This window comes from Orbicella faveolata, unplaced genomic scaffold (genome assembly GCF_042242905.1).
Source record: "Orbicella faveolata isolate gen_17 unplaced genomic scaffold, um_ofav_v1 contig_14, whole genome shotgun sequence".
Lineage (NCBI taxonomy): Eukaryota > Metazoa > Cnidaria > Anthozoa > Scleractinia > Merulinidae > Orbicella > Orbicella faveolata.
Genome location: NW_028301541.1, coordinates 16,156,231 through 16,174,695, shown reverse-complemented (window position 1 = coordinate 16,174,695; position 18,465 = coordinate 16,156,231). Strand labels below are relative to the sequence as shown.

General features: G+C 39.2%; 2 protein-coding genes and 1 long non-coding RNA gene across 3 annotated transcripts in view; all 3 read left to right on the top strand.

Moving 5' to 3' along the window:
- Positions 1-18,465, top strand: part of LOC110046798 (hemicentin-2-like) — a 297,824-nt gene that overhangs the window by 64,673 nt on the left and 214,686 nt on the right. The window lies entirely within an intron of this gene.
- Positions 310-10,321, top strand: LOC149114222 (protein sidekick-1-like). Its single transcript, XM_089287572.1, has 8 exons — positions 310-428; positions 1,234-1,530; positions 2,011-2,307; positions 3,074-3,358; positions 3,880-3,982; positions 4,554-4,786; positions 5,516-5,743; positions 6,594-10,321. The coding sequence occupies exons 2-8, from the start codon at positions 1,347-1,349 to the stop codon at positions 6,902-6,904; spliced, it is 1,641 nt and encodes a 546-aa protein (XP_089143698.1). The 5' UTR covers positions 310-428; positions 1,234-1,346; the 3' UTR covers positions 6,905-10,321.
- On the top strand, positions 11,359-12,513 carry LOC149114221 (uncharacterized). The gene is made up of 2 exons (XR_016206608.1): positions 11,359-12,092; positions 12,219-12,513. It is a non-coding gene; the product is annotated as an uncharacterized LOC149114221 (long non-coding RNA).

Sequence of the window (18,465 nt, the reverse complement as noted above, 5' to 3'; positions counted from 1 at the left end):
TTTCTAAACGGCTTGGTAATAGACGCTTGACCCCAACAAGCTTTATGTTTTCTGTATGTACATATCACGCGTGTACAGTATTCGCGCTAAATCAGGCAACTAACGTTAGACATGCCCTTGACAACCTTAAGAAACAGTTATTTTGGAAGTCTTCGCAGGAATCATGTATAAAAGCCTAGTGACAATCATTGCAAAGTTAACTTGTTTTCAACTTTTCTATCAGAACCTGATGGTGCTCCACAAAATATAACAGGCCACAACAGCAGCTCAACCAGCATCTTAGTCATGTGGGATGATGTTCCAGCTGAAAAACGGAATGGTATCATCACGGGTTACACAATTACTTACCACTCACAAACAGAGAATGACAATGGGAATGTTCAAGTAAATGGCTCTGTTCATCAAACCGAATTGACAAATCTAAAGGAGTACGTCAACTACGATATCACTGTGTTTGCATCTACTGTAAAAGGAAATGGACCAGCCAGTGATCCTGTTATTGTTGTTAGAACAGACCAGGATAGTAAGCATTTTTTTCATTGACTGAGTGCATATAAGTACGGTTTAAATAACCAGGAACGGATCAGGTTTTATGAAATAAGTAAATAAATATCTTTTTACTGAGGAAAAAACATAACAGCAGAACCATCTGGAAACCTGTGGCTTTTGGATTCCTTATCGAAAACGACTTGAGAAATGTTGGTTTTTACGACGGGAGAGAACCCGGAGAGGAAACTTTGAGCCAAAGCTAAAACCAACAACAAACTCAACCATTATCTGTCGTCCAGTCCGAGATTTAAACTTGGGCACCATTGTTGGGAAGTGAGTGCTTTGACCACCACTCCATCCCTGGTTGTCATTTTTAAAAATTCTAACATTGCGAAGCATTCCATGTTATAATATGGAAATTGTGTACTTTAAAAAGTCAACAAGATTTCCGTAAAATGGTCATTTTCAGGCTTTAACTAAAGGATTCAGATAAAGCTTGTCACCAACCTCCCCTTTACCCTCCGATGAAATGTTCTTTTGGATACGCCCTGTCTGCAAATTAATACAAGTACTGCACTGAGCTTCAAAATTAAATTGACACCTGGAGGCTAAATAAAACCGGTCGTAGCAAATGTTAGTCCAAAGACATGTTTGATTGATGTACATGGTGAAGTGGCTCCTGGCAGAAAAAATATAAGTTCTTGTTCGCGAATGAAAAAGTATTCTTTCTAATTATCTTTTCAGGACCCAGTGCTCCTCCCCAGGATTTACAGTTAAAAGACACAACTTCCTCTTCACTTTTAGTCGGGTGGAATGAAGTTCCAGCTGCAGACAAGAATGGTATCATTATTAGCTATATGGTGAGCTATCAGTCGATCGGTTCTTTACTGGTTGAAAACTTAACAGTCAACTTTCCGACACGTGAGGTGAATCTAACTGGGCTGATAAGGGATATGAACTACAGTGTCAGGGTTTTGGCGTCTACCGACAAGGGCGATGGAAACTACAGCGATCCTGATTTTTTTGTTACAAACCAAGATGGTAAGTTAGTATTCAGATTTCCATCAAATAACCCGCCCAACATGAACCCTACGATGGCAAAAAGAGGCCACAACTTGAACGTTTTGAGGAAAGCAGAGATTATTTTTTTTTTACCTAATTTACGTCCTCCACACGGTGAGCAAGCACCATTTTTTCACTCCACGAAGAGCAAATAGTGCGATCTGCGAACTCTCTAAAGATCGCTTTATGCTCGTGTTTACTCTAAACGAATTTTAGAGAGAATCAATCTACTGCTTATAGTTGGCACGTGTTCATTTTGAAAATTTGCCAGTTTCAAGACGCTCTTGGAAGGTAGTGTGATCATCCGAAACTTTGCAAGAAACTCCTTTTTTTTTCCCCGTGTCGTTCAGAATAAGGCTTCAGTTCTTCTTGGACGTTATCTGTAACTCTTACTCTGTGTTTATTGAAGTTGCGATTTCATCATTGTTACTCTCTTATTATCGATTCTTCTATGTTCAGTGCCCAGTGCTGCTCCTCAAAATGTGAGAGGACAGAACACGAGCTCGACCAGCATTTTAGTCGCATGGGATGAGGTACCAGTCAGTGAACAGCGCGGTAATATCCGCTATTATACAGTAATTTACATGGAGACACAGGGAGGTGCAGAGATGTCGAAACGGGTTGATTCATCCACACTTAGTGTTGAGTTAACAGGTCTTAAAAGGTACGCGAAATACAGCATCCAGGTGTCTGCTGCAACTGTGAAAGGCGATGGTCCAGTCAGTGTTCCTCTCACTGTCAGCACAAAGCAAGGCAGTGAGTAAACTAAGTACACGAAAGCATATTACATTTGTGAGGTAGTTAGAATAAATCACCTAGTAAAGAAAGCCTGTGTTTATCACAGACGCAGAGTTGGGATGATTGGTTGGTTTTAATTAATTCCCCGGTTTAAGGTGTCACTAATGTAGAAACACTTAGTTGTGTAACCATCCATATCCGTCCTGCAAGTAAATGAAGATGGCAAGATAGTAAAAGAATAACATTTGCAATAAGTAATAAGTGAGGGTAGAGGTCTGGGTCTGCGAAGTCCAATTAGGTGAAGCATTCTTTTGACAGAAATGATGCCACCATAGACAATACAAAGTGTATCAACCGGCGGTTGCTCTCGACTGTTCTGGATAATGTGCTTATTTTTCAGTTAACAAAAATGGACCCCATAATTGTTTACAACTAAAGCAGTTTGTAGACAATAATCACATGATTTCGACGTCATGAGGTTATCAATGACTCACATGTGCATACGTCGATTCTGCATGTACACACCAACCACGTCGTGCTATTTTTAACGAGTATCATAAAAGGAGAGCGTTTCTACCTTAGCACCTATACTCGATAAGATACATACAGGAAAAGCCCCCGTCTCTTATATTACGACTAGAATTCAAACCAAGGAGGGGCACATGAAACAAGTATCTGAAGAACGTACTGTAATAATCTTTAAGACGACATTGGTCGGCCAAATGAACTTAAACCTACTTGTACTTTATTAACAAACGCTTACTGAAATTTTTGCATATTGCAGTACCTTCTAAGGCTCCTGTATTAACCATTGTTACGGTACTGAACAGTACTAGTGTCGAGGTGGAATGGCAGCCGGTACCTGAGGAGTTTAGGCATGGTATCATTACAAAGTACGTCATATTTTACACGGTTGAGAAAGAGACGGGCGAAAAGGAAGTAGCTACATCCCTTCTGAAAACAGTTGTAAATGGGCTCAGACAGTCTACAACATATTCATTTCGAGTTCAGGCTGCAACGGTGAAGGGTGTAGGTCCTGCAAGCAGTCTTAAAAATGCAACAACTGAAGGTGAGGATATAGCTCCTTTTCACAAACACAGCAAATAGAAATTAATAGAAATTCAGATGCACATAATGATGTACATGTACAATATTGTTTTAAAATTTAGCGAAACATCTAAATAACAGTTAGCAGAAGGTGGACTGTTCAAACGAAGTGATGCAAGCAGCACCCGTGGTAGCATTATCCAGGGAAGAACTGGTTACCATACTTGTCTAACAATAATTTTAGAAGGATTACTTCGTGAATATGAGCCATGTAGGGGATTAACTCTTCCACCCTTCATCTTCTCTTGTGCATGTTGAATATTGGCTCGCAAAAAAACGATAAACTTCCAAGTGTCAGTTCCTCTTGAAAGTTCACCTTGCCAGACAGTATTTCACCGCTCTAGTCAGAGAACGCTTATATGTTTTCCATCAAACTAATATACCTACCTTCGTTTTTTGTTGTTGTCGTTGTTGTTGTTGTTGTTTTTGTCGTTGTTTTTGTTTGTTTGTTTTCTTTTCTTTTTTTCTATATTGTTTTTTCAGACCCACCGACCGCTCCGACGCCTCCTGATGGCAACATTGGAACAACAGAAGTATCCGTTCCCTTTAAAGCTAAGAAAGAGTTGAGTAATGGCAAACCTGTCAGGTCAGTGTTTTGAAATTTTGTCTTCAGTTGCCCTGTAACGCAGGCTGTGCTAAGCTTCATTGGTTATATACTTCAGCAAAGCCGGGCGATTTTCTATTTTGAAGAATAAAGGACATAAAGTTACTAACCTTGTCAAAGACTACTAGCTGGTTAATATTTTACTTCAAAGTTTAAAACAAATTTTCTGGAAGCAGTTGGCAACCACCTTTAATTTTCAATAACTTAAGGTAACTTTGAATTCCCTTTTAAAAGTTTGAAAAATATTTCATTTTAACATGTGATCATTGCTTCAAAATAAAAAATGGTGGCGGTCACGGAGCTCGTTTTTGAGTTTCCAGCACCTAAATCTAAAATGAAAGGTGTGGCAGGTTGTACTTTAGCTATAGTAACCTGCTAGGTCAAGAAAATGACCAAATGGCGTTCAGCATCGATTGGGCATTCGTTTTATACTAATTTTGTAGGAAACTGATAACAGTGGTAGTAATAATCCGTCAGAGTATGACTGCTACAAAATGCGGGATACTATTGCCAGCCACCTTATGTGAAAACACCTTATTACACTCTTTTACAGCTTTTATCAGATGATCGTCACACCCTTAACTGACGGGCAGAACCCAGGAAAATCATCGGACACGCAATACGTTAAAGTCATGCGAAATTACGATAACCAAGTGAAGGGAGAACCTTATGTTACGGCTGAGTTCGCCAACGATCAGTTAAGGACATCATTTCCTGTTGGTGACGGGAAGTATTATTCTAGAGATGGTGTCACTGAAGCTAAGAGAAAGCGCAGAGAAACATCATGTGAGTCAGTTCACATCTAATGGCGTTCAATTTACTATTTATAAGAACGTATATATTGACTTGAGAGTACGCTGGCTAACATTTGAGATTTTCACCCCCAAACTGTAAGTCAAAAACCAAAAAAAATAAAAATTGAAACAAGAGTTTATAGGGAAAAAAATGAAATGAAAGCCTGGAACAACAGGTTTTAATAAATGATCTGCTTTGAGATTAAAATTGATCAGAGTTATCAGAGATCGTAATTGGCATAATATACGTTTATTGCAAAGTAGCAAAGTACCACCCCCTTATCAAAATAGACTTTCACACGAGCAACGAGCACGTGTCCCCTTAAAGAACATAAATAGAGATTTATTAATAGACTCCACTGTGTCCTAAGATGGTGTCAGAATTCGGACAATCCCCGCTTAAAATATAAAAGTAATAATATAAAATAATTTATAATGTTGAAGTTTAATAAGCTGGACTTAAACAGTAAATAGTGAACCGTTTGTCTGTTGGCTTGCTTGTTCGTTGTTGTTTGTTTGTTTTGCGTTATTGCGACTTCAGTGCCATCATTTCAGTTTCTTCCACCAGCACCAGGAGGGTCCCTTAAATATATAAAAGTCAAGATACATTTTTCTAGACTTGGGAGGGCTTCATTTCTCTCCTAATTCATTTTGTCAGTTCTTATAGGAGTACGCATAGAATTGATTTAATCCCAGGGTGCCTCTCCGTCTTTTCTTTCAGCTTTCATCAGGTATAAGAACGGAAAGCTTGAAGAAGGCACAAGATACGCGGTCTTTCAACGATCTTTTGACGAAGATGGTGATTATGAAAATGAGGGATTTATTACGTTTACCACCAAAGATGATGGGATCCCGACAACAACTTTGATATTATCAATAGTGATTGGGTTACTTGTTCTTGTGATCGTGGCCGGTGGGATTGTGACGTGGCGACGGTTACATCCTAATGGTGAGTTTTAACTTTTATATCTGTATACAGTTCAACGTCTATTAAACGGCCACCCTCGGGAAAATGGCCGGGAAAATGGATAATAGTCGCTTGAAGGGGGCTGGCTACTTAATAGAGGTAAAAATAGAAAAGCTCTCATCCGGACTTTGATTACTGGCCGCGTGATATATTGGGGTTAACTTTAATGGGTGGCCACTTGTTAGAGGTTCGACTGTAGATATTTTTAATATTGCATTTGATGATTCAGCTTTCTTGTTTCACCTGACAGTATCGTAACTAAGAAGCCAGGTGAGAGTAATAATAAAAATCATTACCTAGCTTGGAGCTAAAAAACCAAATACAAACAGAACAGCCTTTAAGTTACGAGCTTTCACCCTGAGCACGACGCTTTGTCATGTTTGCGGGACTCAATGACCCGAAGAGCTATACCGCCTAGAACCTCTGGCCCTGGCAGATTGGCCATGTTGGACTGATTAAAGGAGAGAAACTTTACAAGTAACATCCTCTGGTCCTCCTGGTTGGGGAATGGACCTAGCATAATGCATCCTTCCCTTATCAGGAAGCAAGGAAGGAACGAGCGAAGAAAGGCAGGCAGACAGACAGGCAGAGAAGGAAGGAGGGAAGGCAAGTAGGCATGCAGGTAGAGAGGGAAGGAGGGATGGATGGCAGTAGAGAAGGAGTGCCAGAGGGAAGGAGGGAAGACAGGCAGGCAGGAGCGTAGGCAGCCAGACAGGCAGGAATGAAGGACGTATGAATAAAACAATTGCTATGCATGATAATTCAAACGAAATAGAATGCGGCATAGAAAAACACGCTCCTCTTTTCTCTCTTTGGTTCTTTCATATTCTAGCAGAGACAAAGTCAGTTTCAAGGAATCCTCAACAAGGTTGGACACAAGAAATCTTTGAGTTGTCTCCTTATAGTAAACCATCCAGAGAACCAAGTTACTACAACACTACTCTTAACGAACTAGAAAGTGAAGGGCAGTCCACTTATGAAGCCGTTAATGACGGCGTTGGTAACGTTGGTCCGCAACAGGAGGACACTTACCAGGAGATCGATCATGCAGTTCATTACCAGCAATTAAATGTAAATCATCAGGCTACGTACGAAGGGTATGTGAAGCCAACCTCGGGTCGAGTTTCATTTTCAAACTCATGACAGCTATTACGATGAGCACGAAGATATATCAATTGCCTCCTGCTTCGTGTGCTGAGCACAAACGAACCAAAAAAAGAAAGGAAAAAAGGGAGCCATATGCACCAGAACTCGGCCGCTTAGAAATAATGTTAAAAGTAGAAGTGACGGCACTGTAGAAAAACGTTACGAAAACGTTTTATTCACTGCTTATCTCACAATTGTGAACCAGGCTTTAGCCACTGAAATTAAAGATGGTTTTCCTCTCCTCGGTCATAAAGACAGGGACCGCGGAGACCATTTCAAATTCGTAGGGCTAAAAAATCTGGCCAATACAAAAAAAACGTTAAGGTCAGTGTTTTGCCATTTATCTTGCATATGCGCGCCATCTGGAGCCCTAGAAAATAAATGCCAGCAATAAAAGTGGTAGGGCCATAGCCCTACCAGGTGAGCCCCTCCCCCTCCGCGGTCCCTGAAGAAAAATGTGCAGACGTAAGCGTGGCATGTCCGAACGTTTAGTAATCAGTAATGAAATAACATTTGAGTCTGTTTTTGACAGTTTATGCCTTTCTTACGATAGTGATATCAGAAAATTAATCATATTTAATTCCACAGTGATTGGAAATTTGTCTGATAACACTATTTTGCTGTCAGCCGACACTCGAACTTCTCGACAACGGCCACCTTGGGGACAGAGGAAAGTGGCCGTTGAGTAGAAAGGTTGCCGTTATAATTATGGGAAGGTAGGGGTGTGATATGACACCTGACCTTTTTCGGGGAGTGCAGCCTTTTATTATTATTTAAAAAAAAAATACGTAACACAGTCAAAATATATCAATAACACATAAATCAAACAAAAACAGAGACAAATGACTCGAGGAGAGAGGAAGAGACGTATGGCCAAACTCATGGATTAGGTAATCTAGAGATGAAACATGTTGGTCAACTTGGATTCCACTTCTCACAAAGCGTAGGCTTTTTTCGTTTGCTGTTGTTGCACACATACCGGTATTACAAACACATACGTCCAAATAGCCAGGGTGGTAACATTGCAGCTGAGCATGGACTGGAAAAGGGTTCTTAAGTCACAGAGGACACTCCTGCCCAAAAAATTATAGCGTACTCTCTCCCCCCACCCCCACCCAGATCTTGATGTTGATGTTTGTCTGCCTGCTGGGAAAATTTGCATGTATTCAAGAATTTCTTTCCTTTTTGTACGAGCTTATATAATGGTAATTGAACTGAGTGGAGTGCAATTTGGTCTGAAATCATACGCGTGATTTCAAAATCGATTTGAAATCACAAGTATGATTTCAGACCAAAATTGCACTCCACTCAGTTCAATTGCCACTTTATTAGATCCATTTTGAAATCGCACAATTTTATCGCCTTAATTTTTAGATTTTTGATGTATTGTTCCAGTAGCCGGTTTGTTAAAAAAAAAAAGCCGAACCGGAAACGCCTTTACGTCTCATTTAGCATGCAAAACGATGTCATGTGACGAAAACTCATCCGAGCATGACAAAGAAACAAGCGGTTTTGAAGTGAGAACGAAAATAGTCTACTTCAGGTATAAAAGTTCAATTCTCGTCGCCTGAATCAGTGATGGAAGGTCTTTCTTTCTTCTGTGGTTGAGGCTGAGACTTTTCATTGTCTTTGGAGAAGGAATTTGAAGGTGCATCCTGCGTAATTCTGCGATGGATTTCTTTTGAGTTGTGAAACTCGAGTGCACGATGCCCAGTGGATGGTACGTTTTTTTTTTCTTTCATACCGTTTAATGGCATGATTTTAAGGGAGTCCAGCTCGTTATCATCTCCGTTTCTTTTTGTGACCTCGGCGAAGGACTCAATACTCAGGACCTTGTCAAGTTCTTGCGGCGCCACTTGTTTCACCGAGGAGAGGAAAACCATCTTTAATTTCAGTGGCTAAAGCCTGGTTCACAATTGTGAGATAAGCAGTGAATAAAACGTTTTCGTAACGTTTTTCTACAGTGATACCAGCTTCGTAAGACGTTCATTCATTCACTGTTTTGTGGCGCGGGGCGTATTTTGACTATGTTTATTCACAGCGACAGAGTTGAGCTCTTTTGTGGCTTCGTTTGAAACTACCAGAAACCTGGAAACATCTACCTTCTTGAGATGGCCCTGAATTTGTTGTGTGGTTTTCGTTTGTTTGTATTTTCCTGGACTCGGTATCATACGGATTTTGAGCAGATGTTGAAGAAAAATCGCCAAAATATTCGTCAAAATGGACACTGAAAGTTGGAAACTTCCATTAAAGTAGGTGTTCAGCCTGAAGGAGCTCATAATCGTCATTTAGAAACTGTGATTAATTACATTCGTCAATTTTTTTGGAGAAAAAAAAACAAGAACAACAAAGTTTTGGCAATAGTAGTTGCGAAATTCTCCACACAATGGCTTTTTGCCTCTCATTTTCCTGAAATTTTATTGTTTACTTTAAACTAATATTGAAATCTGATTGGTTGTTTTGTTTTACTGTCCCATTCTCAATGGCTGAGAAAAAGATGCGATTTAGAACAAAAAATGGTGCGATTCGTGAATAAATCGCACTATTGAGAGCCAATCAGATTGCAAGGATAACCAGTGATTTCAAAATGGATTTAATAAAGACCTTTATCATTGCATTTCACTTAATGCTATAGGTAAGATTTATTATGATATGTACAGCACTTCTTTTTCAACGTGGAACTGCTCGTCTCTTCATCAAAATAAGTACCCTCTTTTTGACACGATGTAGGATTTACAGTCTAAAATTGAGGCAGACACGAAAGGTTACGCAGCGAGGGTAAAATCTGCACTGACTATATTGAGGAGTCAGCTTCACCAAACTACGTGTACCAGAGTGACGCATAAGGCTTCATACTGAGGAGTACATTGCACTAATAAAGCAAACCTCAGGTCTATAAATTTAACCCTAATATGTTGATGATACCGTATTTATTCCATTAAGCCCCCAACCTCGAATAAGAGCCCACCTTGAATAAGCGCCCACCCTGAAGGTAGAAAAAGTTAATAAGCGCCCAGCCTCGAATAAGCGCCTAGCGCCACCACCCCACCCCCAAAAAGTACTTTTTAAGCGCCCAACCTCGAATAAGCGCCTAACGCCCACCCACCCCCCCCCCCTAAAGAAAAAATGAAATAAATAATAATAATATTAAAGTGCACAAGAGGAATACGGGTATTGATTATTACGGTATTTCTTTAATGGCTTACAATCTCTAGTTTCATTGTCTGAAAATTTTATGATGTTGATTGAGAATTATGATAGCTGAAGAGACTCCTGCGAAAACCGAACAATGAGTTGTTAGTCCTGAGCATAAATCGAACAATGATCGGTTACAATTAATATGCTTTAATATTTTGTCATGTTTTGTTCTTATTTATTGTTTTGTTACAAAATAAACTTCGCACTTACTGAAAATGGTGAAAATTTAATAAGCGCTCAGCCTCGAATAGGCGCCCACCCTTAAAGTCCAAAAATCAAATAAGCGCCCTGGGCGCTTAATCGAAAAAATACGGTAGTTTGTTTATCGCTCATAATTTATCACCTTTAAGACCTCCAAGATCACGATTTTACATTAATCAGGCCATGCCTATTGGTAATCAGATATGAATTTTAAGATTTAAGGCAGTCACGCATATTGTACTTTAAAAAATGTAAGCACTGTGTATCTTTAATAGAATACAACAAAAACTAGAAAAGGGCTAATTCAGCATCCAAATCGCTTTTTAGCGAGTTCTTATTTTTTTACCTGAAAGTTGTTGTCTTGAAGTAATTTCCGAAAGCCCTAAAAATATTATCTTCCGAATAAATATATTCAGCGTAAATGACAGCGCTATAACGACGACTAAGGAGAACAAGGAATACAAACATTAATCTATTCAACAGTTGTTTCTAGGATTCTACCGACCTGAAAAACTCCTTCCGGGTCAACAGCCATAACCAGAGCGAACTCCAAGCTCAATCAGCTCTTCAAAATTCTGCACGTGTATTCGACACCAAGGCCATTTTGGGTCAAAATCACCTCTTTAACTTGAGTTTCGCTGCAAACATCGATACTCGACCATGTGACGCATCTGCCCCCTTGTTCTAACACAACAATCTTTGGTTTCATCACATTTTTACAACAAACTTCCTTTCCATTGCAGCTACATAGACGAAGCAAGAAGTAGCGAGGGTGATGGCAAACTGAACTTGTGATGAATAATTAGTAAGCGTCAGCATGCGCCCTTGGAATAATTTGCAATTTAAATTTGTAAACACGAGCGAAAGTTCCGAGCCAGATTTCGCAAGCGCATTACGGTATGAATCTCCTTTAGCCACAGCTTTAAATGACTTTCTATGTCGATAATAAACAATTATTGGATGAGGTTTTTGTGATATCCGGAATAATCAAGGTCGAGGTAAGTGTTATCAGCCGAAGCCGAAGGCTTCGGCTGATAACATTAACTGAAACCTTGATTATTTCTGATATCACAAAAACCGAATCTCATAATTGCTTTATTATACATTGTTTTAAAGAAAATAACGACAAACGCATTATCGCACCGAACACGGTTAATTTTCGACAAGCCATGTTGTTATGTGAACTTGACATTGCTCTTGGAAATCATGCATTGCGCGCGCAACCTACGGATTATTCACTAATCTGCAAGCAGATTAGTGAATAATCTGTAGGTTGCGCTGTTTCCTAGAATTAACTGTAGGATTTTAGCCAATGAGAAGACAGATTGTGACTACAATGTATCATAACAACAGTAAAGGAGATGCATAAAGAATGTACATAGACGTGGCATATCTTCAAATGTGGGAGTGGAATATGGGAGGCTTTTTAATGACCTAACAATAAGTCTACGACAAGGGGGTGGATATAGGGAGGGCAGGAAGAGGGTGTGAAGGGTCAAGCCTTCATTGAAAAGTTTACAATTCAACCTTTAAAAACACTGAATGCGTTGCCTTTTAACAGGGACGTCTGGTATAACATTGCCAACACTGAGTGGAGGGTTTGCGAGGAAATAAACGGTAGAATCAGAAGTCAAACACTCAGAGGAGAAGTTTGAGTATAACATAATTGGAATTACCACACCCGTGTAGAAAACCACGCACTGAAAGAGATTGTTTTCACTCACAGCCCTGGCACCATAAAATCATTAAGCCTGTTAGTGTGGATAATGTACTTTTATATATAAAAGTAAGTGGTATACCGAGTGGCAACAAATTAAATTGATAAAAACGATATGATATCATCACATTTGAAGATAAGATATCCTTACATGTAAAGATATCATTTTTGATAACTTTTTTTTGTCCCTTTAAGGTGGCTGAATACAGTCTTTGATACCGGTGTTTTATTCACGTTTTCCTCTAAAACCCTTGATTCTTTGGTCGCCAAAAATGGCAGCAAGCAAGTTAACAACACAAACTTCGGTTTTATGATAGTTAAGCTGACTAATGTGCCGTTGCATAAATAAATATAAACAGGCCTTTAGAATCGGTTCTATTTATTTGCAGAAATTCTAATCCGTTAGATTTTCTTTATAATTCGCATGCAACAAGTTTGTAACAATGCTCCCAAGTTATGTCAATAAAAATTTAACAGAGATCTTTAATTATCTCTTGTTGAAGGTTCACTGGAATATCTAGAATTTCCTTCGAATATCTAGAACTACCTTTGTTGAAGTGCAATTTATTTTTCAACACTCCGGCTAGTACTTATTTCTTAACGTATCTTCGTGCAAAATTTTCAATGAGTGGTTTTCGGGAAATAGGCGTATTTCCGAGACAGCTATTCCGCATTCAATCGCACTTTTGCGACTTACTACGCATTCGCTACATTTAACTGGGTTCTTTTGGTAACAAGAAAAAGCTGAGAATTGCTGGGCTCATACCTTTGTAACAAAAGACCAAAACCATCAGCACTCTGCGTTCAATTATGAAGAAAAATAGTATAGATAGCTATATTAACGCCATTTTTTAATTTTTTTTTTATTTTATTTATTATTATTTTGTTTTGTTTTTTTCTTTTTGCAATCCTTGTGCGCACGCTGAATTACATTAGCAAGAGCGCGCGTGAAAACTGTGTTCGGTAATTTTAACTACACGTGGATTTTTTGGTGTATGATCGAAACATCTTCGGATCTTCTTCGGTCGTCTTCGGCAATTTACGGTTATATTGGGTAATCTTCGAAAAATGTTCGGAAACCATCGGAAAATGTGTGGAAACGTTCGCCTGGACTTTGGACAAATTTTGGAATATCTTCGAAAATCTTCGGAAAGTGCTCAGAAACCTTCGGAAAATCACCACAAATGTCGTTATGTATTGTGAATATTTTATAAAATAAAAAGAAAATTACATGGTCGCTTTGAGATTCGAACTTTATCTTCTCGTGTCAACACTCGAAGATAAATATCGTATATCCGCTCGACCATGTAATATCCTCCATATGTGTCGATTCTTTAACTTATGATATTTCTATGCAGAGGTCATGTCAAACTCCCAAGTAAAGTCTGTATATTACTCTTCATTTTGACGAAAAATCGAGCAATTTCTTTCATTGACATTTCTGCCCATCAAACGTCTGGTTTAGAACGATGGTGTCGCAAACAAGGAAGCTGACAACCTCCTTCCCAGGGCCTTTTCATTGCTTGGGGCCGCGGCGCCGAGCAGGGGAAAAGGTCCTGGGAACAAGGTTGGGAAGTTGAAAAAATTGTCCTTAAGGAGTCAGGAACTAATTCGAAAGGCACACAGACACACACAAGTGAATGGTGAGCAAACAAATAAGGGATGCTCGAAAAAAGGTACCTGCGATCCAGTATGCGTTCCCTGTTTCCTGTTCCACTTGCCCTTTCGACCTTATCACCTTTTTTTTATTTTGCAGTCCGTATTATATTTTGACGTTAGGTGACTCATCTGTGTTCCTTTTTTGTTTCCCTAGTACGTTTCCTTTTTGGCGTCTTCATTAACGTTAACGTTCTATTTCCTTCAGTATCCATTGTCGTCGAAGCGGCTCGTGCAATTTCAGCTTTTTGAAAAACTCATTCCTGCAAATTAATTACAAATTGAACCCGTATGAAACTGTATGATTGTAATCATACCATAGTACTTTAATAAGAATGCCTTTGTATTCTGGCACCCTCTTTCTGAGATATACGACATATAAGAACATGTAGTATTTGTTAGGCTGAACTCGTTCTTATATATATGATGCTCTATTGGCTAACTTTCAGCCTGATGTTCTTAATCCACTTGTTCCTACATGTGGGTGTTTACTCTGCTTCGCACCTAAGTCTCCGTGCAAGAGACGTTTAATTCACCGTTGGGTTCCATACGATAATGACATTTGCATTATTTAAAAAAAATCAAGATAAAAGAGATTTAGTTTAGATGATTGTCTTAGAAAAGTGAGTGATGTTTGTTTAATTTCAGGTACAAATAAGAGTTTGCTCTGACAGGTGCATGATTTGAAAATTCCGCGAACAATACAGATGACAACTGCCCGCTAGCAGAATTAACGGAAAATAAAATGAGGCTCTCTTTCAGATATCTTTGTGTAGCTCTCAGACAGCTAAACAAACAGCTTAGTAGACAAAAGAAATCTCTCTTTTCACTGTGATGTTAACTGTTGTTCTTTCGTTTTGTAATCATTCTGATCTGCCGCATAGGTTGACAACTTAGTCAAAGCTGGTACTCACTTCAGCTAGACGCCCTCCAGTGAGAAGCTTGGCTGTGCGTTTGTAAGTAAAACGAGAACCTCAATGTAACAAAACTAAGTAGCAAAATTTCTCGTACTGTTTTACAACATCTATTTTGATATGATCTTCAATCAGCTGTTTGGAACGTTTTCGCACAGAATAGAGTCAAGTTACATTTTTAGCGGCATTTGTTGCTCGGTGCCGAACAAAGTGTCATGTTGTGATTAAAGGGGCTCAGTCACGGTATTTTGAGTTATTTTGGCCACATACAAAATTACCTTTAAATGATAGGAAACCTGAAATAACAGTTTGATAAGATAGAAAAACACCAAATAGATAATGATAAACCATAGAGGAGCAAGGATGGCTAAGGATGGAGAAGATTAACATGGATTACAAACGACGAATTTGAAAAATTGAGGCGGTGAGAATCAATATGAACAAACCGTGACGTAGCTCGTTTAAGGTTCCATGCATTTCCTTTCATAGTATAAGGCAGTGGCTGTAATTAATGACAGGAATCCCCAAAAGCTTACTCTTTGCCAGTCTTTGACGATAAGTCTACTGTTCCAGCTGCCTTTGACAGCTCGCAGTGAAAATTGATCTCATCTGGAACTGTATTCCTTTTTTAAAGTTATTTTATGATTGTCAACATGTTAGTTATTGATCCAAATTTTCAGTTTTATTAACTAATTATTAAAACCAAGGACGTTTTACTGTTTATCCTCACTTGGAGTTAAATTGGAGGTCATCTTAGTAAGTTTCCCGTTTAAATCTACTTTTGAATCTACGGTTAAATTTCTTGACCAATTTTGGAGTAGTCCAGCACTTCTTCCCGACCTGTATTTTTGTTGTTTCTGGTAACCTGTAGCTTCTGTTGTTTCAAGAGATAGGGGCATTGTTTAGATCATTTATGTATTGTTTCGTGAGCCAAAAACAAACAGTGTTTGGACAGCTACAGACCTGCCCCCAATTTTACGATACTAATAGGGACGCGTATTCTAACAGCATTATTCAAAAACACGGACGGAAAAGCTCTTGCTCCTAAAAAAAACTTCAAATGTGAGGAAGTTATAACTCGGGCATTTTTAAACGTCATGAGCTATTGACCTTCTGCCTTTAGAAAAAGCGATGAAAGAAGTTTATGTTTATACAGAGGCCCTCTTTCTCCCTGAGAGAGACGCATATTCATTGTTTCCACGTATTTGAAAGCATCAACTAAACTGGAGCGAACACAGCTGTGACAAAAAACGGCTAATAGGTAAAGAGTAGAAGTGAACTGTATTGTGACGAGTTTTTCTCTCTCCATGGTAACCCATTTCAGTTACAACATGTAATTTAAAGACTTGAGGAAGACCTTAAAGTGTAAATGGCATAACAAAAAATTTCTGCTTACTAGAAAGTCTAGAAAGACCTTTCCAATTACAGAAGAATGGCGTTTTTCTTTTTGAAATATCTTTTTTTGTTTTAGAGATATTGACGCTTTTCTATTATGCAAATTAGAGTAGTGATGGCGTCATATCGTTTGCAAGTAAAAAATAGTAAAATACTAAATAAACAATATCTCTAGAAATATTGAAGCAGTGTTCTTGAAAGTTGGCACCACAAATGAGCATCACAAAAGAAACAAAATGACACCCTTAGTGCTGTTGCCATAGCAACTGTTTCGGCTCCAGTCTCTTTTGGTTAAAAAAAAAATATATCCCCATTTGCAACCTCTAAAGTGAAGCAAAGACATAGTTCCCATATTGTCTTTAACTCCCATCATTAGATTGGGTTGGGTAGATGGTTCTTGGTTTACGACAAAGACTGGGAATATCATTTCTTATTAAGACAGCACCAGCGGCAAAACTGTTGTCATGGCAACAGCGCGAAGGGTGTCATTTTGTTATTGAGGCTTTCATCAAGGTTTTCTAAGGTTATCTCGAACCATATTTTATGGCTTAATACTTCAACATATTCCAAAAAACATCACTGAGTTGATAAACTGGCGGTTTTTTGTTCAGTTTTTCCTTTATTATCTATAGTTATGATTATTAGTTTTTTTTTAAGGAAGAAAGAGAACCAACTGAAATGACGAAACAAGAAGCAGTCAGATTGCTATTCTTTTGTCCATTTGCTCTCTTTTTAAACTGGACCTACTTCAAATCTGTAGATAAGTCTATCTGCCCAGTTTATCTGGCGTATACAGCTGTTTCGAGTAAGCTAGGTTGTCTTACAAAAGCGTAAAAGTGTACTCGACAACGCCAAAAGGTGCTATGGGTGGGGTAGCCTGCGCAGCAAGCGTTTCTGTGGGTTTCGGGAGCAGCGCGAAAAATGGAGCGAGTAAAAGAGGGGGGAGGGGAGGGGAAGGAAGGAAGGAAACGCTTGCAGACAAACCCCTGGATTTTGAAAACCGCCCACTTGGCCTTTCATGCCTGAGTGCGCACACTGAGATTTCGTGCTGTCATCGGCTGTCATAAATTAAGCAATAAAATCTTCGGCCTTCCGTAGCGGAAATGAACTTTGAACCAAAATAAACTTTACTTGTCAAAATATGTCTGAAGCAACGAGCGCACGGTGGGAACGGAGAAATCTTGACGAATTAAATTTGGTAATTTATAATCAAGCTATATTTCTACTATCTGTCTAAAAGGAAGGACTGCAAGGGTGAAGTTTTAGCACAAATCTGCCAGAAAGTTAAAATGTGAGAAGTATTCAAGTCGCGTTAGTAATCCTTGTGCTCGCATGATTCGAAATCTTGGATCACTGTATTCATTCGTCCAGGAATCGATACAAGGTAAAATTATCAAGTCAACTCCCACAAAGGCAATTCCAGTAAAGAAGCGTTTGCTGGAAACGCCAGATCCGCAAATCGGTTCGAGTGTTATCGCCTGCAGCAAAAACAAACAACGGAAAGTCTTCTCGGCAAACTTTGGAATTTGGGCAGGAGAGGCTTCAAACATCTGAGAGGGAAAATAAAGATAATCTTGACCAGTGTCTGAATAAAGATAATCTTCCCCTAGGCGGCCTCCAAGTCAAAGTGGTTTATAAAATATCCTCGTAAGAATTCCCCGCGACGAGACGACTAAATTTTTGGTAAGGCAAATATGTGACAAAAACTGGCATGCCGCAGCTAACACTATAACAAATCATTCAGAATTGTACCCAGAGGTTCTAAATACTGTCAACGAAAATGCTTCAAATGAAATGTCAGACTACGACAACATGTTGCCATGTAAAAAGCCAGACGAAATTAGAAGGTTTTCCCACGCAGTAGTGCGAATTTCCTGTTCCGTGGTTTATTATCTTGTCCTTGGCGCATGCGGCATTCACGAAAGTGATGTTAAAATTAAGAGAACAGCTGCAAATTGTGTCGCGCTTTCTTCTGCAATAATGAGCAGGCTTCGAAAAACCAAAGCGTCGGCATTGCACTACACGATTTCTACCGTACTGTCGAAGCTGACGACTAAATCCTCGTTCAGCGAGAAAAGTTAAAGCGTTTTGTAAACAAGCTTCGAACGCGACTTCCCATTTTGTCTGGCACTCAAAGGCATTAAAATACCTTTGATCGACACATGTCCATAATATTGGATTAGCCCAGCCAATCACGAGCCCCGTTAGCTGGCTAACGGAGGTTTTCAAAATCCAAGCGTTTCCTTCCTTCCCCTCTCCCACCCCCCTCTTTCTTTCTTTTTTTTTTTTTTTGGCTCTCGCCCCATTTTCCGCGCAGACAAAACACCGAAAATCCCGTTCCTCGGTCTTTCTTTGCTTCCAAACCCCACGGAACGCTTGCTACGCAGGCTATGGGTGGGGTTAATTGGCTTACCCCTGTTTTAACTCTCCCTCAATAAATGTTTTGAGCACGAGTAGAAGAGATAGTTGAGGGACTT